We start from the raw sequence: 24,623 nt of genomic DNA, 5'->3' as shown, positions 1-24,623 counted from the left end.
GGAGAACAAAAATACCAGATAAGAGTGGGCCAGATTAGCTTATCCCGAAAAGCCCTTATCCTCCCCCCTTCTCCGGTCGCCGAACCAATTGAGTCAGTAGGTGTTACATCTGAAATCTCCCCAATTGCTATACCACTCTGTGTTTTGTGGCATGCATTATATACGAATTTTAATTGTGGCGACATTGCTAGGATCTCCTTCTTTAATATAGTCAGGGTAACAAGAGACTTTGACATTTCCATCAACATCCACATCTAGTCCAACGATAACTTCCTGGCATATAAGTGCTCCTCTATGTGATGCGCGAAAGGATGATTATGTGTACTTTGAAGACAGTGATGGTCCAACCCCCAGCACCGCGAACACATCTAAATTTACAGGGGCATCCACATTTCTTAGAATCCGTGATGCACGGTCTTTTCTTCACCATTTTTATCACAATGATGAGATTGTGTTATTCATCGGTAAAACTTGTTCACTCTATCAACACATCCTTGGGGGGAAAGACCTCTACACCTCATAAGAAAAACAATTATAACCGTAACGAATCGGATTGTGAAGAGAAGAACTTCTTTCGAAACACTCACCATGTCTGTTGTGAAATGCTTCATATAATCATATAAAGCTAATGGGCCTATATAACGTGTGTGCGGAAACATCACACTATAATAACCAAAGAGACCAAGAGCACCACCCCCCCTTAAAAAAATGAATGAAAATAAAAATTGCTCTTTGCATAATTTTCGAATACTTAGTGCCGAAATAGTTTAAATATTTAAGATGTAGTTCAAAATTATCGCTAGAAGGTGTATTTTTAGTTTCTATAAAAGTACAAAATTTTAGATTTTAAATACAGAAACAAATTCAAACAATGTGCGAGAAATTGTTTTGGAATTGGAATTTCAAATGTTTCCTTTACATTTGTATTTCCAAAGACCAAAATAATTAGTATGTTTCAGATGTTAAAATCCAAAAGACCTCTGGCATTGGTTATCTGACAATGTCAAAACAGCGAAATCTCAAAAGAAAATAATTGTGGGCTTACCTCTATGCACGGTATAGGCTCCCAAAGCACAATGTCTTTCAATCCCTCTCCCTTCTGCACTCTCACGGCCAGTTTGGCTAGATCCTTCAGACCCCGCATAAGCTCTTCCCCGATTACAACTCCTGGCCCCACTCTTTCTCCTATATTTGGGAGAGGAAAAAACTTCCTCGTTTTTTCCCGAATTTGGCCGACGCCGGGATTGCCACTCCCCCCCACCCGGATTTGTAATGATAGGGGGTACCCCCATCGTTGGATATGTGACTTGGTTGAAAGACTGTGTTGCCCTTTCGTTTTGGTTTTGGCACTGGGTTTTGCTCAGTTTCATTCATCCCACAAAAGCAGATATGAAGAGAGAGAAGAGAGGAGGTCGCCGATTCTCATTTCCGGTGACTCCACCGCCGTATTCCGACAGTTCTAGCTTTTTATTACATCATCTTCCTCTTTCGTCAGGTATTGTGTGATCTGAACTAGTTTTGTTTCATGATTTCTGTTGGTGGTTTCACGATCTTGAACTGGTATTCTGTTGGTGGTTTCGCGATTTGTTGCTTGAATTTCTGATTTTAGCCCTAATTTCTATTACTCATATTTTGATTTTAGCCTTAATTTATTGCTCGAATTTCAGATTTTAGCCCTAATTTTTTATTTTTCCTAGGTTCTACCCTAATTTCAGATTTGCTGTAATTTCAAATGTGCCCTAATTTCGAGATTTGTCCTAATTTTAGATTTGACTTATAAAATTTGAGTTGTGCCCTAATTTTAGATTTGCCCTAAATTATGATTTTGTTGCCTAAAACTGATTTGCCCTAATTTCTGAGTTGAGTTGTGCCCTAATTTCTGAGTTGACTGTAATTTATGCATAGTTTGCCGTAACTTTTGCCTAGTTAACTATAACTTATGCCTAATTTTTCATAAGAACCACATACAATAATACACTAAAAAATCATATTTGCCCTAATTTGAGATTTTCCCTAATTCAGTTGTGCGTAATTGTTGAGTTAGCCCTAATATCCTATTTTTCCTATTTTATGAGTTGTGCCCTAAAACAAATGGCAAGAATTACGAAACGTGAACGAAGGAAGAAGGCAAACCATGAGGCATTGGTTGCACTTGTTTATATGATGAGCTTAGTCAATACGGCTTTGAGCCTTTATATGTTAATTATTGACTTGATTGATGAAAGGGCTTGATAAAGGCCTCGTATTCGTGTCAATCCTAATATTTACCAACATCAAATAGACTCACTTAACAGGTTGGTACGCAGGAGTGACAAACTACCATGACCAATTGATGGTAAATAGGTACACATTCATAACGTTGTGCCAATTCCTTGCGCAAAATGGCCTAGAGGAGTCTAGGAATGTCACCCTTGTGGAGAAAATGGTGATTTTTTGTGGATTCTCTTTCACCATACGAAGAATAGGCGGACCACTTTTCAATTTATAAGATTAGGGGAAACAATTAGTAGGCATTTCAACGTTGTTTTGATTGCGGTGTTGCGCCTTCACAATAAATTGTGGCATCATCCCCAATCTGTTCCTGTTAATGAGCCGGACGCTAGGTGGAAGTGGTTTGAGGTAAATATCTCATAAATTTGTTAAATTTTTACAATGCAATTATTAAATATATAATACCTATTCTAATAAAATATTTCTATGGTCTCTTGTAGAATTGTCTAGTGGCTTTAGACGGTACCTTCGTACATGTTCTTCCCCCAACCAAACTCAAGGTACACTATAGGTCAAGAAAGGGTGATCGCGATAAATGTTTTAGGGGTTTGTAATCGAAACCTACAATTCATATATGTATTCTCTGGTTGGGAAGACTCTGCCATAGACTCGAGAGTGCTCCAAAACGCCTTGATCAGGCCTCACAGGTTGAGAATTTCACACGGTATGTGACTTTAAAACCTGCCACTAGTCAACATATGTCCACGTTTATGTAAACGTACTCACCTAGACGTTGTATGTCATTTGTAGGTCGTTACTACCTTGTCGATGCCGGTTACACTAATGGCCCGTGATTATTAGCATCGTACAGGGGTCAACGATACCACATTAGCATTTGGAGGCAAGGGCACATGCCCTAGAGCCGAGAAGAGATGCTTTGGGGTCTTGAAGATGAGATAGGGAATCCTAAGATCGTTCTCTTTTTACCCCATTAGGACTTAATGTCGCATCGTGACAACATGTTGCCTGTTCCACAATCTCATTAAGCGTACAATGCCAGTGGATCCCGTTGAGGCTGAATATATGGCTTGGGAGTAGCAAAACCTACGTAATATACCACCTGAATAGTTCATTACAATTGTCGAAACAACAAACGAATGGACCAATTTTAAGGATAACCTTGCAACCCAAATGTGCAACGATTGGTTAGCTCTTCATGGGGGTGGACAATAGGATAGGTTAATTTGTGAGATGTTTATTTATTTTCATTGGATATGTTTTATGGACTTGGTAATCAATTCAAGAATTGTCGTTCCATTATGACTGTTTGCATGTAATAATATAGCATTTCGTGAGTGTTTTCATATGTAAAATTGTTTGGGATGTTCATTGAATTCAGGTTTCCAAACATAATGGAAACTCAAGAAACTTCAAAATCTAAACCAACCAATGCTAAGGGGGGGGGGGGGGGGGGGGGGGGGGGGGGGGAAGGATAAACAAACCAATGCTAAGGAAAGGAAGGACAAACAATCTCGTAGGCTATGGACTAATAAAGAGGAGGACGCCTTACTTGGTGTCATGTTTGAGGTGTTGTCCAACAAAAAGTACAAAGCTGACAATGGTTTCAAGTCGGGCTTCTACAATGATATTGAGAAACATTTGCTCAAAATGTTGCTTGGGACTGATCTTAGAACTCAACCAAACATAGAGTCCAAGGTCAAGTATTGGAAGGAAAAGTATGGTCAGATTTTCGACATGATAAAGCTAAGTCATGGGTTTGCGTGGAACCACCTGACTAAATCCATTGAAGTGGATTCGGAGTCCATGTGGACTGAAAATGAGAAGGTAAACATAGCTTAAATAAGTTGTCCCATCATTCATTGTTGTCCTTATAAACTTTTAACAACCGGGGTGCCGTGTATTGTATACCATTGAACATGTGCAAGCCAGTCCCAAAGTCAAATGCATGAATGGGAAGGCTTTCCCCATGTTTGAAAGTTGGCAAATCATGTTTGGGAAGGATAGAGCAACTGGCGAAATGGCGGAGGACGCGGCGGAAGTGGACAATTGTGACCCCGTTGAAAGCCCAAACACGGATGATTTATTCAATGATTGTTGTACTCCAAGGTATGAAAATGATGAGCCAATGTGGGCAAGTCATATCTTCGTTGACTTTTCATGTCGTTCTGGAACTACGAATTCCACAACTCCACCTACCAATGCTCACACTCCTACAAGGAATGCCAGTGCCAATTCCAATCCCAATCGGAATGCCAATGTCACACCCTCAATTTTCAACATAAATAAATAATCCATTTCAATAAAGATCCTCGCATATAATTAGTAATACCCAATATAGTTCCCACTTGTTTAATTTACAAACCAAGTCCCCAAGTTTAAAGATATACAACATTGGCACTCCGGCCCAAATTAAGCTTAAGTACAAGTATGAACAAGTTATCAAGTTACAAAAGATTTGGTTAAAAGGAAATCTAGAGTAATTAGTTACAAAGTCATCTTTATCAAAAGAATGTCATTACAAAGATGATTAAATAACTAAACGATGTTAGCTTCCAAAAGTCTTCCACATCTAAGCACACGATGCATGAAAGCTATTGTCTGACATTTGAACCTGAAAAGAATGATAGGTTGAGCTACACTAGCCTAGTAGGAAAATCTTTACCAATTTTATGTGCAAATATTATGACAAGTGCAAAGGAAAGAAGGCAAGGAGATATAGTTCGTTCGATGACTTACAATCGACTCATAAGTATACCAATGTTCACCACGATCATTCTAAAGCATGCCCTTATCACAATTAGCCACATAGTTCACAAGCAACTCTGATAATCCCAACACGACATGCTATCCTCAAATCTCCACCGTCTATATTTCCACCCCTTGCGTTACAGTATAACACCTCGAGGGTTACTGTATTGCCACCCCTTGCATTACAGTGAACCCTAGCAACTCGGATCATCGTATTACCATCCCTTACATTACGAGACCCACTTGAGTCTCCGTATTCCCACCCCTTGCGTTACCAGACTTCCCATCCCAACTTACGACCCACACGACTACTTCCTAATCAATATACAAGTTAAGACTCCGCCATGATCACATTCATACATGAGCCATCATATATTATGCCAACAATGCTACCAATATGCCACAAACATTCTCAAGTAATCAACCAATCAATAAGATGCATAACAACGTAGTTTTAATCAAGTAAACTCTTATTCATTCATCGCTAACGGAAGGCCAATGGAACAAGGATAACATCGATTAATCATAAAGAGTCAATTGAACATGCTTGAGATAGGTTAAGAAGTGTCCAAAAGGGTTTAGAAGCGATCGGGAGTCGATACGATCAAAGGAGCATAAAACAGCAAAATGTTGTCCAAAGGAGAGGGGGATCGATCCCCCATGACCAGGGATCGATCCTTGATGCTGCTGAACCTGAGAAAAACAAAGGGGGATCGATCCCCCATGACTAGGGATCGATCCCTACGTGTTTTGGGGCAATTTTGTAGATTTTTGATAGGTTTCAAATAGACAAAGGAGGACGATCAAGGCTCGATTCTTACACCTAATCAACATATAAACACATAAAAGAGGCAAAGAAGTCCATACCTCACAATGATGGTCAAGATCCAAGTGATTTAAATGAGCCCTAGCCTCCACGAACTTCAAATTCGAAGAAAGCTTCCTTCCAAGCTTAACCCAAGTAATTCCAAGCTCAAGAACGCGATTGGAAGGTCAAATGAAGGTTGAACTTTGAGGTTCTTGAAGTTTTTGGTAGAGTTTTTGAGTGAGAGGAGAAGAGAGAGCGGGGAGAGAACGGTGGAAAGAGAGAGAGAGAGAGCGAGAGATTAGGAGATATATAATCTCCTACACACACCCACTCTATATATACCCCTATATCTTTAAATCACACCCACACTCCCTCAAGTTTCTATTCTTTCACTTCAAACCACAATTCGAATAACCACCACATTAATCATATTTTTCCCAATTAGTCATTTAATAAGCATTTCAATAATTAAAATTATACAGGTCTCTACAGCCAATGCCTTGGAAATTAGGCCAATGAAGAAGGTCAAAAAAGAAGCAGCCATACATGACCAATTAGGGAATTTTCTAAGTTAAAACACTGTGGTATTTGAGAAGATTGCTGATGCCATAGGCTAAGAGAAGCAACTATCTTCCAAAAGGGAGAGAGTGTTTAACGAGTTGCTCAAGCTTGACATGGATGAGGATGATAGGTATACTGTCAATGCCATCACTGTCCAGGTGGAAGATAGGGTAGACACGTTCTATGGCATACCCGCTGAATGCAAACTAAGATGGGTGGAGTTGGTATTGGCGGAGAAGTTTTATGAGAAAGACAAGTAGGGATGTCATTAAACTTTATGGGCCGTTTGTGGAGGATGTCATTCCTTCTTTTTGTGAATAGTAGTAGGCCTTTTAAAACTGGTTTTTGTTAAGGGATTAGGCCCTTTAAAATTGTATTTATGGAGGATATCATTCCTTCTTTTATAATGATGCACTTTACTATGATCTTTTAACTGCATGTAATAAGTACATTATAGGGCAACGATGATGATCTAGGAATAGGGCAAATATTAGGCCAACAATGATAACGTATTTCGTAGGACAATGATGATGCTATGACAATTGTGACAAAACTTATATATGTTGGTACTTCTTTTGGCAACTACGAATCTGAATCTCTTGAATTGGTGGCTATGATTTGTATTATTTTGCAACACCTACATGACAGTTATTATTGTTTTGATTATAGGTGGCTATGTTGGTATTTATTGATGGCTATGATGTATTTTTATCTAAGCCAAACCCAGTTGCTATGTTTGCATACTTTTAGTGGCTATGATGACATTTTTCTGAGCCAAATGGCATAAGCTTCTTCTTGATACAATCTGAAATTAAGGCAACATTTTAAATATGTTTCTGCTATCTAGTGTGTAAGTTGCAGTCCCATTTATGGATTTTGCCAATCACTGGATTCTGCGTATGTGTGTACTGGTCACTGGACAGTTTCTGGGCTAGTTTCTGCTAGTTTTATGGGCTGTTTTCTAGGCTAGTTTCTGGGCTGGTTTTATTTGCTCTAATCTTAGTCCATTACTACTGTTATACTTGCTGTTTTTCTACTATTATACAATGCTGTTTTGTTGCTGGATTGTGGCTGGTTGTTGTTGGCAATATTTGTATAGTTTTGCTCCAGATTTTGCTTAGTTTTTTTATTGGTTTTTGGTTGGTTTTTGTTGCTGATTTTTTGTTTAAGGGCAATGATGATGAACAAGGTTGTTTTGGTGCTGTGTCTTGGCTAGTTTGTTGGGAGTTTTGCTGGTGGGTTGTGGTTGGTGTCATTGCTGGTTTGGTACAGTTTTAGTGCAAGTTTTGGTTGTTTTATTGTTGCTGGGTTGTGGCAGGTTTTGTTGGCAATTTTGTTGTAGTTTGTGGCTGGTTTTATTGCTAGTTTGGTACGGTTTTCGTGCAGGTGTGGTTGGTTTTCTCCGTGGTTTCTTACTGTGTTTGCAGGTGGTAGAGGTGTAATATCTGAGTTGGTTTTTTTCCTGGATTTTTCATGCTGTTTGACACCCTGTTTTGAGCCCATTTCATCTTGTTTTCCTTCATGTTCTGAGCCTATTGCCTACTGTTTTCAAGGTTATTTTTGGCTGGGTTTTGATTTTTTTTAGTTGGTTTTATTTGTTTCTTTCTGAGGGTAATGATGATCATTTCAATGGCTATGATGATATTAAAAATTTGAAAGCGAAACACTCGTCTTGGCGAGACAACTTATGAGGGCCAATGGTTAATCACCATTCGACAACATAAGTTGTAGCCAAATGAGTGTCCAATGTGTCGCTTAAGAAAATATCTTAGCCAAAGAAACCAAGCATTGATGCCATGGAGAGGTTCCAATTTCATGAAAATGAAGACCTTAGAATCAATTGCTGGGCTTGCTGATTTCAAATGCAGTTCAAATCAGTCGTTTCTTCTGATTTCAAGATTCATAGTGGATGGGAAAAATTGGAAAAAGTTTAAGTCTTGTATAATTCAATGTAATCATATCAGCTAAAGCTTGTTGGTTATGTACACTGCCATACGATTTTGCATTGTAATAAAGCTTGTTGAGTGTTTTATTTGGCATTTCTACTCTTTCTGATTTGTCTTTTTGGCCAAAAATGACAAGATTGAAACTAGTCCAATATTTATTTTCAAGATTGCATTTTCAACACAAGCTTGCAATCTCAAATAAATCTAGACTACTTGAGATACCTTACAAGGGTACAAAGCAACAAATTTATTTTTCAAGCAACTACGATATTTTTCAAGCATCCAACTTTAACCTCTGAAACGTACAAAGCAATGGTTCCATCGATTAAACATGGGGAATTGGCGAATTGCACGTCCCTCATGTTTTTAAATTGTTGATTAACCTACAAATACACGAAAAATATGACAAATTATTCATAAACAAGAGTATATAAATGTTCATTAAAAACAAGAGTACTTATTTGGACAAATGCATTTGAAACCTCATTCTCCACCACCAATCTGTTTTCATTTTCATTCCAACCAAACCCGGAAATTCGAAGCATGTCTTATAGTCAGAAACAAGTTACCTTCCAATTTTTCATCTTTGCCTTGATATGAACCTTTTTAATACCATGTTGGGGAAAAGAAGCTCGCATCTGAGTTTCCAAAACTACGAAGGAGGCCGCTATGAACCATCCGTTCTCATCTTGCCAAATTCCTGCATCTACTAGGCTTGTAAGATTTTCTAACAATGCCTCCTCCTCCTCATCGCTCCACTCCTGGTGTGCCATTGAAATGATAAAAAAAGAAGAGAATATCAAACTAATGATAAAAAAAAGAAGAGAATATCAAACTAAAAATTAAAATGGAGATGATATGTGGGATGAGATGAACAAAAAATGAAACATATTTATAGAAAAATTTTATATGTGTTGAACCTACTACCCACATGGTTAAACTACCACTCACATAATCCAACAACCATCTACCCCCATTCAACTATGAAGATTTTTTTTTTTAAAAACGTAATCTATTTTTTAAAATTTTTTCATAATAATTGAATTATTTTACAAATATTATATCATATAATTCATTTTTTTAAAAAAATCAAAATAAATATTAGGGTTTAAACATTTTAAACATAAATTGAATTATTTTTATCTAGATTTTTTTGATAATTATGTATTTATTTTAATTTTAATTAAATTAACCTATATTACCCATTAAATTAATAAACTGGGGGCAATAAAGATATTTCTCATTTTATCCCATCATATCCACCCACCAAATTCCTCTTCTAAAAAAATCATCCAACACACAGGATTATAAATCCACAATTCTTAGGAGGTGGGTCCATCTTCCTTATATATCCATCCTTCTTTTTTATCTGTCACGCTCTCAATTTTTCAACATAATAATGAATAATTTCCCATAAAGAAATTCTCACAAAAATACATACGATGTTCCCCAAAAGAGATTTTCAGTTCGTGTTTGCTTCCCGTGGTTCCAAACATTCCAAAATATTACATCATTGGCACACTGACCCAAAATAATACCAATATTTACTAATAGAGTTTGGAATTTACAACGGTTCTTCATAAGCAAAAAAAAAAAAGTACTTAAGATTACAATCACATCTTTCAAAAGAAATTTACAAAGATGAACAAGTAACTCATTTGGTTAGCTTTCAAAAGTAATGTTGTAGACACCCCATTCTGGACTGTCCAGATAACGTTATTTGTCGATCTTTTGTTTTCCCCAATGATGATTTTAGTCGAAAACAGTTTAAGGACAAAGGTGTGTTTGAACTTTGAGTGTCCCAAGCCTCTTTCAAACCCATATCAAACCCTTCAAACCAGAGCCAAACAGCCCCAGCAAAACCAAACTGGCACACGCCAATGTCCTGGAGGCGTACGCCAGTCATCTGCCACGTGTCAGTCATCGACCAGTGGCCCAGCTTTTACCGGCGCACGCCAGTTAATAGTGGCGCACGCCAGTCAAACCCAGTCAAATCAACTTTATTTAGCCACTTGGGCGGGACTTTTGTGCCACCCTGACGTCGGCCACAGTAGCCCCTGATGATTGTATCGTCCAGGCCCGCTCCCTCTCTCTCCTACACCCCCCATCAAGGCAAGTCCCATGCATTTAATGCATGGGAGGCTCCAACCTTGCCTTGACCAGCCAAACAAGGCCTTGGTCCCAGACTGATCTCAGTCTATCTCTCCTATAAATACCCCCCTTGCATTCATTTGCAAGGGGTTAGCATCATCAAGAAGCAAAGCTCCCCTCTCCTCTCTTCTTGCTTTTTCTTCTTCTTCCATTGAAAGAGAAAGGAAAGAAGCCCACTTCCATATACCCCCCACTGATATCCAGTCACCATACAACATCCATCTTCAACCTTTAGGCTCTAAACCACCTTCAAATCTCAACACCCAAAAGGTATACCACATTTGCATTCCTTTCTGTTTTCGGCCCCTGAGGGGAACCAGCAAGGCCCAGGCTAGTAAACAATACTAGTCCTGGCCTTGAACTGGTAAAATACAACAATCGTATGCGACGATACTTGGCGCACGCCAGTTTCTATATGCCGTACGCCAGTCATGGCAGTACGAGCACAACTGGCGTGGGGATCATGGATCGTCATTCTTTTGTTTTATCTTTCTGTCAATCACCCTTGCATGCTAAACAACCAGTTTACTGTCTTCTGTATGTTGAGAACTGTTTAGATGTAGTAGTTATTGCTTATTCCTTGTCTATTTAGAAGGCCTCTGGGATCCTTCTGGTCATGTTCCAGAGCCCAGATGATGCAAAAGCCAAGCACTGGATTAGGGTCAAACGTGCGTACGGCAGTCCATAACTGGCGTACGGCGTTTGTCCCGCGACGCAGTGGCTGGCCCATGCATTTTAGTGTGATTTTGGCCTGCTGCATGTCCCCACTCTGTTTAGGGGGTTTCTTGTCTATTTTCATGGCTTCAAGCCATCTCATCTGTCTGTAAATACATATATCCTGCTTATTTAACTGCACGGTTTGTCCTGGGTGTGCGCTGGTCCTTTTCCAGAGCCCAGAGGGTTGCAAACAAGGACTGTGAAACCAGATAAGTGGAGTACGCCAGTCGATCTGTGGCGTGTGCAAGTCCAACCAACATGCAGTGGCTCGACCAGTGCATGTTGGTAGAACTTGCTCATGCCCCCTGCGGGGCAGCATACTGCAATTTGTCCAGTTTGCTCAGTGCTTGTTCTCAATCTATATTTATTATTGCAATCAAGCCATCCATAAACATTTTGTCACATAAATCACAACTTGTTATAGTTTTAACCCCCATTAACTGTTTCCCCGCCCAACTGGCTAAAAAATGATCAAATGAGAGAAAAATGCAAATGTTTTATAAAATGCCCGAGTAGAGACCAATCTCCGGATTGGGCGAGAGGGGTGCCATAAAACCCTTCCTCTCTCGTAACCTGGCTCCCGAACCTCAGATATCGAAGGTGACGACGGACCGGTCTACGCCTTTTCAAAATCAAATAAACGTGGCAAACGTTTTCGAGTTCGGTTCCTTGGGTGTTTTCACCGCTAAAACCCGAGTGGCGACTCTGAATCGAGGCGTTTCGCCGCGCTTTTCCAAACACAAAAAGGGCCGCACCCAGTTTCCCGAAGCGAAATTTCCGGGGCGCGTGCCCACAAATGTCCACAATCTAAACACTCCAGGTATGCAAGCTATTATCCCGAGATAGTACCTAAAAATGATGTAAGATTTGAGCTACACTAGCCCAGTAGAAAAGTCTACGCAAACTCTACATGCAAATGAAATGAGAGATGCCGAGGAAACACAGACTTTCGGATAACAGAGAAGCATAGATAAGACACAAGCACTATATCAGAATTTAAGAACTTAAACAAACACTTCACTCTTGCCAATCGACCAATTATTGTCTTTTGAATTCTTCTTCACTCAAATCCCGATCTGCTCACATCCACCATAAGTAGATTACAATCCAATAGCTTAGCATCCCATATATTCCCCATGGATCTAAGATAGGCACACTAGAAAGTTTTCACCCACGTCACACTGCGTGATAGACCTAGGGACATTCCGGGCATTAGGACCCTGTGTACCCAGTCTACATTTCGGGTGATCATGACCCCGTATATCCAATTCTTATTCCGGGTTCTCGGGACCCTACATATCTATTTTTCATTCTGGGTTCTCGGGACCCCGTATATCCAATTGATGTTTCGGGTATTCAGGACCCTGTATATTCAACTCATATTCCGGGTACGCAGGACCTCGTATATCCGATTCATACATTTGGTTTCCAACTTCAAGTTTAGATGATATCAACTTTTACCCCACATGTTTATCATTTCAGCGAATGCCTACCCATTATGTCATTTGTGTTAATAATTTGTCAATAGACGTCACCTTGCATTTACTCATCGTGTTACCACACTTCAATCAAGTACTAAAGAGCTCACAATTGTTGTCTTGATCTTTGTCCACATATAAACTATCATTAATTCCCCTTAAGCAATCTACTAACCTCTCACTTTAAGTTAAATCCATACCCCACGCATCAACTGCTCACCGCGATCTTTGATTCATTTTAGGCGGTAATGTATCACATTGTATCCGTAGTCCGTTCACGTCATTCCGTTGATTCAAGTTTTCCTAACAATTAACTTGAGAAGCTCATTTAAGTCCATCGGATATCACTCTAAGTGTAAGACAAGTAATACTCTCTAAAACACTTGAAAGAATGTGCAAACAAACCCATTAGAGTCGATGCGAGGCTTCAAAATGTAATTTGGAAGATGTAGGAGAAGCAGCTCATAGATACTACAACAGCTCAATCACCTACCGATAGGTGAATGAGTCCTACCGGTAGAAGAGGAGAATTCTACACTTGACCTACGGGTAGGTGAAAGTTCCTACCGGTAGAAACTAGAAACAGAAAGTCCAACATTTGAACGAAACAACTTACGACTTTCACCTACCGGTAGAAACTGGAAATAGAAAGACCAACATTTGAACGAAAGAACTTGCGAAACAACTTTGCACTTATGACTTTCACCTACCGGTAGAAACTGGAAACAGAAAGACCAACATTTGAACGAAATAACTTGCAAAACAACTTTGCACTTGACCTACCGGTAGGAGGATAAATATGTTGACTAGCTCAAGTTCCTATCGGTAGGAGGACGAATACGTTGAGCAGCTTTTGAGCTGCTGCTGTACGTTTGAGCTGGTTATGAAGGAATTTCTCAATTGTCCTACCAGTAGAAGAAAAGTTTCTACCGGTAGGGAGAGTAACTTACAGACGATTTCGACAGAAAATTTCAAGTTTCGATCCAATCTCATTAACAACCAATACAAACTCGAATGAGGCATAAAACACTCAAATAACATATAAAGAGAGGTAGAATTCCCTACCTCGAGTATCCAAGCTGAAACCGAAGAGATTAAGCAAGCCGTAGCTTCCGGAATCCAAACCAAACAAAATACTCCGATCCGAGCTCTATCCAACGAGATACAAACTCAATACTGTAACGCCCCGATTTTCGAAAATAAAATCGAAGGTTTTAAATATTAATTTTTGAAAATTCTTCAAATTAAATTCAAAATCCAAAACGGATAATTCATCCTAAAGATTTATCTATTACAAACCATAGTAAAAATACTGAAATTAGTCTTTGTAGTAATAAACTAAACAAAATAATCGAGCCGTCTTTTAGGTTTGATACGGATCCCAAGCATATTCTGGCTCGACTCCCACATCTGGATTCTCCTCTGCATAGAATTGCTCACTTTCGGGATTCTGTGTCTCTTCCTGATTTTCTGCAAAATCTGGCACGGAAGCCAGGCAATTCGTACCTGAGTGAAAGAGTTCATCCCGTAGTATAATCCAACCCAACTCCCCTCTTACTTTACAGTTAGCAAGCAGCAGGATAATAGTAGTGTGAAAAAGCAAGACAGAGTTTGTTCCACATAAACTAGTTTATTACTATCCATTAACTTGTCGTGCAATCTAAGATCTCCTCCGCGGGATCTTTCCTGCCCAACCGCTAGCCATGCTGATCCCATGAGATCACTTCCTTTTGCTGTCGCAGATGCACCTAAGTTATGTACCGAGTATGCATCCCAATAACTACAACAAGGGGAAAGCTTATCATGCTTGAATCATGACTAGGGTTCGCTTATCTTATGTACCACTTCACAAACCACATCACAATCACCACTGGACACCCGCTAGTATTAATTCATCACTGGACACTCGTCAGTCTATCAATTTATCACTGGACACCCGCCAGTTTCATTTTCATCACATCTCAAAATCACGCCTGCAGGCAATCTAAAAATAAAAACTTTCCAGTTTATCCATTATCTAGCATCGTCTAGATGAATTTTATTTCGCAATACCACCCCATGTCTCTAGGGTCTAATCTAGCATTTAAATCAAGTATCGGCACAATATGCAATTAATCAATAATAATTAAAATGATTAATAAATAATGAAATCACGCAACTTTTTATGGATGGGCCGTTGCCCTTAATCTTGTATGGTCACAATGTCAATAATAAAGTAAGAGTTTTAAAATAATTTAAAAGGAAAATTTTCTGGGCTTTTATTAATTAATTCTAAGATAATAGATTAATTAAAAATTAATTTAAATACATTAATTAGATAAAAATATTAGAATATTTATCATGACCTTAATAAGAGTCCTAAAGGTCTTATGCAACCAGTTGAGTGTCAAAAGTTGAGTTCGGAGGGCCGCGAGATTATTTTAAATAAAAAGATTTAATAAAAGTTGTTAAAAGTAAAATAAATGGATAATAAATTATTTAATAAATAAGATAGGTCGAAGTTAACAACGTTTCATCCATGGAAGGTAAAAAGTCTAAATAAAATTATTCGAAAATTTATAATAAGGTTTATAAGGTCGTAAGGTAATTTTAATTGGAAACACTGTAAAAATAATAATAAATAGTAAATTAAATAAAACAAATATGAAATTAACAAGATAACATCTTTGAGGTGTGAGGAATCTAAGAAAAATAATTTGGGTGTTAAAAATATTGTTTGGAAGGTCGCAAATATTTTTCGTTTATAAAACCTTGAAAGATAACGAATAAATAATTTATACATATCTAAATAAATAAATAAATTATGATATTAACAAGGTATGATATTTGAGGTGTGAAAAGTCTAGGAAAAATAGTTCGGGGGTAAAAAATGGTGTTCGGGATGTCGAAAAGTCATTTCGAACTAAAACAGATCAAATCGCAAGGTTGAACCGGTTTGACCTTGCGGCTGGGACCTCTGCCGCGAACTCGGCGACTGGTTCTTGCGGCCCGCACCTCGCGGCCGCAAGGTTGCGTCCAGATTTGATTTTTTTCGTTTTTCGTCACGGTTTTGATGCATGGGTCCATTTGGGGCATATGGTTAGGCTTAAAAACACTTTATATACTTAGAGAAGAGGTTGAAATGAATTATAATACCTTGGTTTGGATCGAATTGATTTTAAAATGAATCTTGAGTTTTTGGAGAAGACAACTTCGGTTTTGGCGATCGGGGGACCTTGGGCTCGAATTGAATGATGTTTGGGGATGCTTGGGGTTGAGGGAAGTGATTGGAATGATTAATTCGGGTCTCGATTGGTCGTGGCTATGAAACCCACTTTTCTCTCTCTTTCCTTCTCTCTCTAAAACTCCATGGATTGGAGCTTCGTTTTCTCCAAATTCTCTCTCTCTTCTGGACTGGTGGGATGTGGGGAGTGGCGTGGTGTGCCCTAGGGTCGGAGTTATGGGGTATATATAAGAGAATTTGGAAAAGGGTGACGAGTTTATATTTAAATAAAACTCTATTTCTTGGGTTAGAAGATGGACGGAATATGGACAAAAAATAGGGTTAGGGAGGAAGTAAAGACTGAGTAGGAGTAGGAGAGGTGGAAGGAATTGTAATTATGCATGCATGCAATTAAAAAAAATTAAAATAGGATAATTAGAATAGGATAATTATGTTTGAATATATATATATATATATAGCCTATTAAGGAAATAATTAATTTTATTATCAATAATACTAATTATATGATATTATTATTAATAAAAAATATCGGGTTGTTACAAATACACAAGTAGAAGATGGAATGGAGGTTGTTTGTTGTGGGTTTTGAATTTGAAGATGAGTTTTTGGGTGAGGGAGTGCGAGAGATAGAGAGAGCCGAGAGAAGAAAGAGAGCCGAGAGAGATGGAGAATTGGAAAATAAATTCCCTGCCACTCACACCCCACACATATATACACCATATTGCACTAACACCCACACTTACCAAATCCTTGCACATTAACCCACAACTATAATTTCCACATTAAAACCATCATTTGTCCACTTATAAAACATTTAAAATTTAAAAGAAATTTACGGGCTTCTACAATATCCACCCAAAATCATATCCTCCATCCAAACGGGCCGTCATAGCGTTCAAATGCACATAATCTTGCATTGGTGTATCCAAAAACTATAGAAACCCTTCAAATTTGTTTTAAATGGTTGGGGAACAACCTTCTATTAATATTTTGCTTGATAGGGAGATGGGAAGATGGGGAAAGAGGATAAGATGGGGAAAGTAAAGGAGAAGGAATATGAAAGAGGGATTACAGTGTAGGAGGAAGATGAAAGGGGTTGAAGAAGATGATGTAGCGTATGAGGGGGATGAAGGGGTGGATTTTGGGTTGTATTTAGAAGTAGCCATTTTATGGTTTGGGATGTGTGGGTTGTAGTTGGAATGGTTGGAAATAATTTTACTTTACACTTTGGGCATTTTGGTCTTAATTTTTTCTTAGTTTTAAGTGGGTTGTATATATGAAATAGAATTGACCCTAGTTTAAAGTGTCTAAAAGTGTTTGGTTTTCTAATTGTTGACCTCTATAATTTTGTTTGGAATGAAAAAATTTCCTCCATTCATTGAAACTTACGAAAAAGAGGAGAAAGTTAGAAAAATAATAATGGAGTTCCTCATTTTATCCTTGATTATTTTTCATCTCTCTCTTCAATACTATTCATTACACTAGAGGGGTGTTTTTATTTTGGACCTTCTAGGATTTTGAGTTTCCCCCTTCTTTTATGAGATCAAAGTTATTGAGTTGCTGTTTTATGGGAACAAGCTCCTATTTGGAGATTTTAGGTTCAGTCTAGTCTAGTTTGATTTTCTGTTCTCTCAACAATGATCTTGACCAATTATTGTGCAAATCTCCTCAAGTAGATCATCTACTAAAAAAAATTCAACTAATCGAAGATTCATAACTTCGTAAACAAAATACTGTAGATTTTTACAAGAATAAATAGACGTACAAGAAATGATTTGGAACTTAAACTAGGAGTATTATTTTTTGCAATTTTTTTTTTCTGTTCCTGAAGCATTAAAAAATTCGATTAAGCTGGCTTTATATGTAAAAATAAATATACTCCGTAATATATTTGACAAACACTTTACAAAGTGAATAATTTTGATAATCATAACTGAACCGGGTCGGACCCAAGAATTTTGGATGTAACGCTGGTCCGTGTAAGGGACCCTCGGTGGTTTGACCTGAAAGAGTAGTGGGCGTCCGTCTGACCTGGTTTGGCGTGGCAGTCAGTCTCAAGCCAGAAGAGAGAGAAACAGAAGAGAAGGTGCCCATTAGCCCAACCCATACCTACTGAAACTCCTCAAGCGCAGTCCCTCTCCTTCTCTCTCTCTCATAGCCATCATTAGAATCAGTCCACCATCGTTATCGTCTTCGTCCCCATCACTATATCCTCCCTCTCTCACTTGTTGTTTCTGTTCTTGTTGTAAAGAAACACTGACTGGAATCTCTACTATCTCCCCAACGGATCCAACCCACCGTCTGGGTAAGCTACCAACCCTCTCTACTCCTGTTCTAATTTATCACTTTGTATGTTCAAATATACCACGTGCTTCTACAAATTTACGATCAGGCCCAAGTTTTTGATTTAGGTCATGGTTCTTCCAGTGCATTTGTCTTTGTCATCTGATTGTATTCCTGTAGCTTCTTTTGCCACTAATTCAACTATTTCTCTGCTTCTTTGTTAGGTTCACTATTCATGCTTGAATTGTATCTTTTTTTGCTTGATTTCCTTATTTTTCCTTTTGCTCTTGTGATTAGTGTAGTTAATATTTCTGTTGGTTTTGTCTGCTGTCTTGATTTGCAGTTTGTTTTGAGTTTGCGGGATTTTGTGAGGTTAGATTTTGGAAGTCAAATTGCCAGAATTGAAGAACCTATTTGTGCACGGCTAAATGTTGTTATTAACTGATTGAGGAAGGCTATGAGTTGCTAAGAAGTAACTTCACTGCGATTCTTGAATTTCCTGGTTATTGATTTTCGAAGCATTTGTAAATGTTTCGAACTTCTGGGTTTCGTACGGGAAGCACTTGGCATTGCTGATGCAATGGGTGGGCTTTGCTCCAAGAGAGCCACTGAAGATGGCTTTACCACTCACAACTTTCCACGCGTTAATGGTCATTTTGTTATTGGTTCTAGAATGGTTCATCAGTCCCGTGGTGTGGCGGTAGCCACCACGAATAGTAATCAGACCCCATCTCCAGTGGGGGAAACCCTGGAAAAGCAATTAGGAGAACCCTTTTCGTTTCCGGAGTTGAATGCAATTTCAGATGGGGTAAATGCAAATGATATCGATGATGGGATTCCGCGTTTGTCTAGGGCTTTATCGAACAAATCAAGATCTACGAGGTCTAAGCAGGCTGCTGTTGCAAAGGTATGTCATACCCCAATAGCTTGTGGATGTATTATTCTATTTCTTTTGTGCTTCCATATTTCTGGCCGTATATTCTTCTAAATTGTCTGGAATTATGATGTAAACAAACCATTTTGCACGCAGAAAGGCATACCGAAGCACTTATGTTTGGTGACAATACTTGTTTTAGCCATACTATTTGAAAGTTGTGAGGTTTTTCATCTTTGAAAGCCATTACAAAAACATGAGAGCTTGTCGTTGAATTGATGAAAAGCTCTAATAGCATCAACTTGCGAATTTTGAAAACTAGCTTTCTACCTGTGTTATTCACAGGTTCTGTTTGAAATAAATTTGCTCATTTTGTTGAAAGATTACTTTCTTGCTTTCATTTTCACCTTTGCAATTAGGCATCAAACGTTGTTAAATCAGAGTTGCAAACACCCGTATGTAGTTAGGCAAGACAATGGGAGTGAGCAAAATAAACAGACATGACGAAGAATCGTGAAATACTATTTATGCATGCTTAAATACCACAATTATGTTCCATAATTTTATTTTATTCAATTATTTGAACCTCAATATGTATTAAGGGGCACATTGCCGTTGCCACAGTGCATCATTGTACATATTCGAAGCTCTAAGTCAACTAATCTCTAGCTTTATACCACTCACATCTCAAGCATATCCAATGAGAATAATTTGTACACCATGGACATGTACCAGAACTGAACGCACGACAAAAGTGTATTTAAAAAAATTTAGAAAACCAAGCTAAGCAATATGGGTGGAGCAAAAACTAATCTGTTACTGGTCTTGGGTGGAGCAAAAACTAGTCTGTTACTGGTCTTGGAAGCAACAACAATATAAGCAGTAAGAAATAGATTGACAAAGAAGGGGTAAATGCATGTCTTCATGAGAGCAAAAGAAATATATTGCAAATCTAGTGTCTTCCCAAAAATAGGGAAATGGAGACATGAAGAGGCAAAGAAGAGAAGACAAAGAGGAGCCAACCATTTGTGTGAGTAATTGAAACTACTAATGCTTTCAGCTTTTATCTGAAGGAAGGAAGATTGGGTGAAAGGAAGAAGAAGGGTGTTTCTAGAAGACCCATTTAACTCTCTCCATTGACAAATTACATGTGCGTAGCCTATTTGTAATTGTGGAAAGTAAAGAGGAAGAGTCAAAAATTCATTAAATAGTATTCATCTTGAGTATCTAACTGAGGGTGATGGATGGAATGGAAAAATAAATTAGTATATGTTGAAGTAAAGAGAGCTGTGAAGGGAAGATATTTGTTGATTTTTGTTAATAAGACAATATCAGTATTTTCTTTATACTTTTAATTAAAAAAATGTGTATTTGATAACTTATGTGTGTAATTTATTGTTTGAGAAGTTGAGGGGTAGTGACCTTAAATTTATTCAAAATAAGATAGATTCAGTATATGGACATTGGACTGGAAAGCGAAGAACAGTAATAATAACATAATAAAAGAAAAAGACCACTATATTTGTTCCCCTAAAAAAGTAGTGGCCCCAAATCATTACCACTACTGGTGGAAACGAGCTTCGATGACTCATCCTCCGAATTTGCCTCCCTCTGCTACTTCCTCCAACTGCCGCCGCCACCACTCTGCTCCGCAACCGTGGATTCATCCATTGACATGTCCCGATTCAACGTCGACTCCCCAAATCTGCTCAAATTGTTCATTCTCAACCGCAATCCACTGTTACCATTCATCGTTGATGTAATCGGTGTCAGTCGAAACCGACTCAGCAACAGAATCTCAGTACCACACCTAACTATTCGATAGATTTCAACAAAGAAGAAAAGAGAAAAAAATGGAGATCGAGAGCATCAACACAAACTCTACCAAGCGGTTTGGCAACCTATTTCTTCCGTATAGCTTTGTTGACGACGAAGGGGAAAGAAGTTTTGACAGAGAAAGAGAGAGGAGAGAGACCCTTGGTAGATGTTTTGATATCTTAGAAATCAGTAGTATATGGTAGACTATGGAAAGGGAGACTCTCAGAGGGGATAGTGAGTGAATGTGACGTGTGAAGTGAAAATTTAGAGTTCCAAGAAAAAATTCCAATTGAAAGATAAGTTGTGGTCTCCTACACCAATAAGCTCTTGCCATGTATAAAGTTGGGTAGCATGCGTACTGGCTAGTTAGCAATTGACCTCAAATGTACAGAAGATGTATAGTAACTAGTTATCGGTTGGTTCGGGTTTAACGGGTTTGAATGGGCTCAACCCGCGACTCGACCAAAACCCGAGAAAAACTCAATCTTTCCACCCACAACCGACCGCTACTTTGAAAGAAACTGATCGTTGACCTCTGGGTTGGGTGGGACCGGGTCGGGTTAGTCAGGTCTGTCAGATCCTTGCTCACCCCTAGTATGTAGGGTCAATGTGAATGTATGTATTGTAGGTGAAGGAGAGCAAAGGAATTGGAACCCTAGGTTTTTGGTTAGTTAGAGGGAGTGTTAAAGAGGGGGTGAGGAGGTTACTGTGTTATTTAAGGAGCTGATAGAGGGAGAGGGGGAGAGATTTGAGCAAGTACACAATATGAAAGTGAAATCAAGAGAGAAACAATGATCTGAAAGTGAAGCTTCAGAGAGAGATGGGGGAGAGCAGAGTGGGAGTGCGCACTGCACTCACTGCGCATGGTGTTCGGGAGAGGCTCGGGAGGATATATTATTCAACTGTATTTTTGTAAATGGGGTTTTTTGCCATACATATTTGTTTCCCTAAAAAATTCTTGTGCAGCGATATGATAATGGGAATGGGTTTTTTAACCTAATTCTTCAAACTTTGGAAGGGTTAAGTTTGGGGAAATTGGGTTGGTTTAATCCGGGTTACCACTAGCACAAAAACAAGGCATGTTTCTCCCAAATTTTGTGCTGGTTTGATGACGTGGTGAGAATGGATTGGTTTGGAGGAAAAAGGTGAGGGTTTCCACCAAAGGAGAAAAAGACGTGTACATAATAAGAGACCCTCAACTAAAAGCTTCAGACGTGTCCATAACTCACCGAACGATCGGAAGAGAGGGAGGGGGGTCAAATGAAAACTTCAGATAGTTTTGTGAGTACATGGATAGGTTCCGTGAATCCCTAGTTGAGTGCATGCAGCTGAGAAATGAACTTGATAGCCAAACTGACCCTCATAAGAGGCTGCGGTTTCTTAATGACTTTGAACTGGCGGTACGTTAGGTCCAAGAATGGTCGGCCAAAGAAGCCAACTAGACGCTGTGGATTTGTAGGACTTGTACACTATGGATTTGGTTCTTAGTAGTAGAAAAGTCAGTAATATAATTTTCCAATGCTTAGATTTTAATTTGACCAAATAAAGTCTAAGTAAAAAAACTTTACTTGTGGAATACACCAAAGTGCGTTTGAAAGATAAAATATTAAATCGTTAGAGCACCACTCACTTCCAAGGCGAAAGTTGGCCCCGGTAATAATAATAAATAAAAAAATATACTTCCAAGAGATCATGGTGTCACGATCCAAATCCGAAGACTAGGCACGCAACCGGCCAATGAGTTCTAAAAAATCGGAAAATTGCTACAAATTTAGTTCTCAATATTTTCCTATGGGTCTTGTGCCAAAAGTTGCGTAATGAAGTAGTTTTCTGAAATAATGAATGTAACTATGCTAAAAAACTCTAAAAAAGATAGAGGAACTTCTCTGTGTGAAAATTGTGAAATATTATTGCATACATGTTTGAGCTAATGGGGGATTTTTGTGGTGAAATAAGAGTAGGTTGGGGGCAGAATTATATCTTAGAGGGTGATGGGTGAAGTGGATGGAATGGGAGGTGGTAATGGTGGTGGTTTATGGGGTTTGGCGGCAGCATCGGCAATTATCCGCTGGTGAAGCTTTTGTTTGACAATGGAGGTACAAATAGGTTGGGAGGTGCTGTGCCGTATATGGAAGTGAGGAAGGATTGGTTTTGTGGTGGGGGGTGAGGGGTGAAGGCGGAAAGTGATCTTGACAGGGGTTGGACTCCCCTATTTTGACTGAAGAGGAAGAGAAGCAACAAGACTTCCTTTGGTTGCTCTCTCCCTCTCAAACTCTCTAGCAAAGAATATAAATGTTCCAAGTGTAATATAAATGATGTAGAAGGGAGTACCTGGTCAATCCGCATGCGAATCTGAATCGTTGCTGTCTGGTGGACGATAGGCGAAGCCGACAGTCAGCTCATGGTGACCGTAACCAATTTCTCCGGGCGCATTTTCTATTTCAGAAAAGGGTGCATGTAGCTGCCTGCTCAGATTGTACGATGAAGACTGCACCCTTGAAGCTGTACAAGCTGCAAAGCTTTCTAATGGCTTCAACTTGCCTTACACTAGACACTCTAGCTGGCATTCATCGGCTTCTTTGGCCGACCATTCTTGGACTTGACGTTCCGCCGCTTCAACGTCGTTAAGAAGCCATAGCCTCTTATGAGGGTCAGTTTGGCTATCGAGTTTATTTCTCAGCCGTATGCGCTCAATTACGAATTCATGGAACCTATCCATGTACTCCCAAAACTGGTCTAAAGTTGTCATTTGACATCTCCTCTACTCTCTCTTCCGATCAGTCGGGGAGAAGCTTTTAGTTGAGGGGTCTCTTATTATGTACATGCCCATTTTTCCTTTGGTGAAAACCCCCACTTTTCTCCAAACCAATACATTCTCGCCATGTCATCAAACCAGTACAAAATTTGTGAGAAACACATGTTTGTTTTTGTGCTAATGGTAACGTGGGTTAAACCAACCCATTTTCCCCAAACTTAACCCTTGCAAACAAGAATTTGTCAGGGAAACAAATATGTGGCATAAAACTCCGTTTACAAAAATACAGTTCTTTTCCCAACTGAGAGCATGCCACGAGAGGCTTCTCGTTTGTTATATGGTATCCCAGATCTTCGGGGTTGGTGTTGTACCCAATCCTATTTCGACCCCGTTTTCAAGTAGGATGCATTTTAGAAATGAACATGTTCTCATTCATTTTTGCAGCTTGATCTAGCAGTCTAGTGAGACATGATATTTTGAGAAGAGGAGGAATGTAGAGGAGATAATAGGAGATGGAGGGAAATAAGTGGAGTGAGGAGATAGGAGACAAATATGAGAGATGATAAAATGGAAAGTGGCATTTTTTTGGTAAAAATAAATTGTGTATACAATAAAGTGCACCAAGAGAATTCCTCCTGTGTATAAAAAGTCTATAACATCTAGAAATTGGTTGAGGTAATTCGCTTCTCCCATCCATAAATGGCGCTTTGGCTTATATAAAGAACTTTTAGTGGTGTCAAATGTCTATGATTCCTTTTGCCTCCAAATATGCCACATCAAATATAATGGAGCCATTGACCATAAAATCTGTCACTTGCTCGCCACCTTGCCTCGCTAACCTTGAAGGAAATCCATCACACCTTTTGTTTGTGCCCTTGCCAAGCTAAACCATGATGGCGAAGGATTAAGGCTACCAGGCTACATGGGGGGGGGGGGGGGGGAGGGAATGAACAAGAAGGTGGTTAACCGATTGAACATCATGTTTACACATACAACACCAATTCACAAGCATTTGCTTTGTAAGGATCA

At 38.9% G+C, this 24,623-nt stretch overlaps 1 protein-coding gene across 2 annotated transcripts in view; it reads left to right on the top strand.

Annotated features, from left to right (window-relative positions):
* Positions 1-17,861: 17,861 nt before the first annotated feature.
* Positions 17,862-24,623, top strand: part of LOC131328800 (protein PSK SIMULATOR 1) — a 28,020-nt gene continuing 21,258 nt past the window's right edge. The window contains exons 1-2 of one of the 2 annotated variants that reach the window (XM_058361707.1): positions 17,862-18,169; positions 18,491-19,054. In XM_058361707.1, coding sequence (XP_058217690.1) covers positions 18,728-19,054 — 327 coding nt within the window. In that variant the 5' untranslated portion in view covers positions 17,862-18,169; positions 18,491-18,727. The remainder of the gene's footprint in view (positions 18,170-18,490; positions 19,055-24,623) is intronic. The other variant, XM_058361708.1, reaches the window with a different exon arrangement.

Source organism: Rhododendron vialii, chromosome 6a (assembly GCF_030253575.1).
Source record: "Rhododendron vialii isolate Sample 1 chromosome 6a, ASM3025357v1".
Taxonomy (NCBI): Eukaryota; Viridiplantae; Streptophyta; class Magnoliopsida; order Ericales; family Ericaceae; genus Rhododendron; species Rhododendron vialii.
The sequence above is the reverse complement of the archived record's forward strand: the minus strand, read 5'-3'. Positions and strand labels throughout refer to the sequence as shown.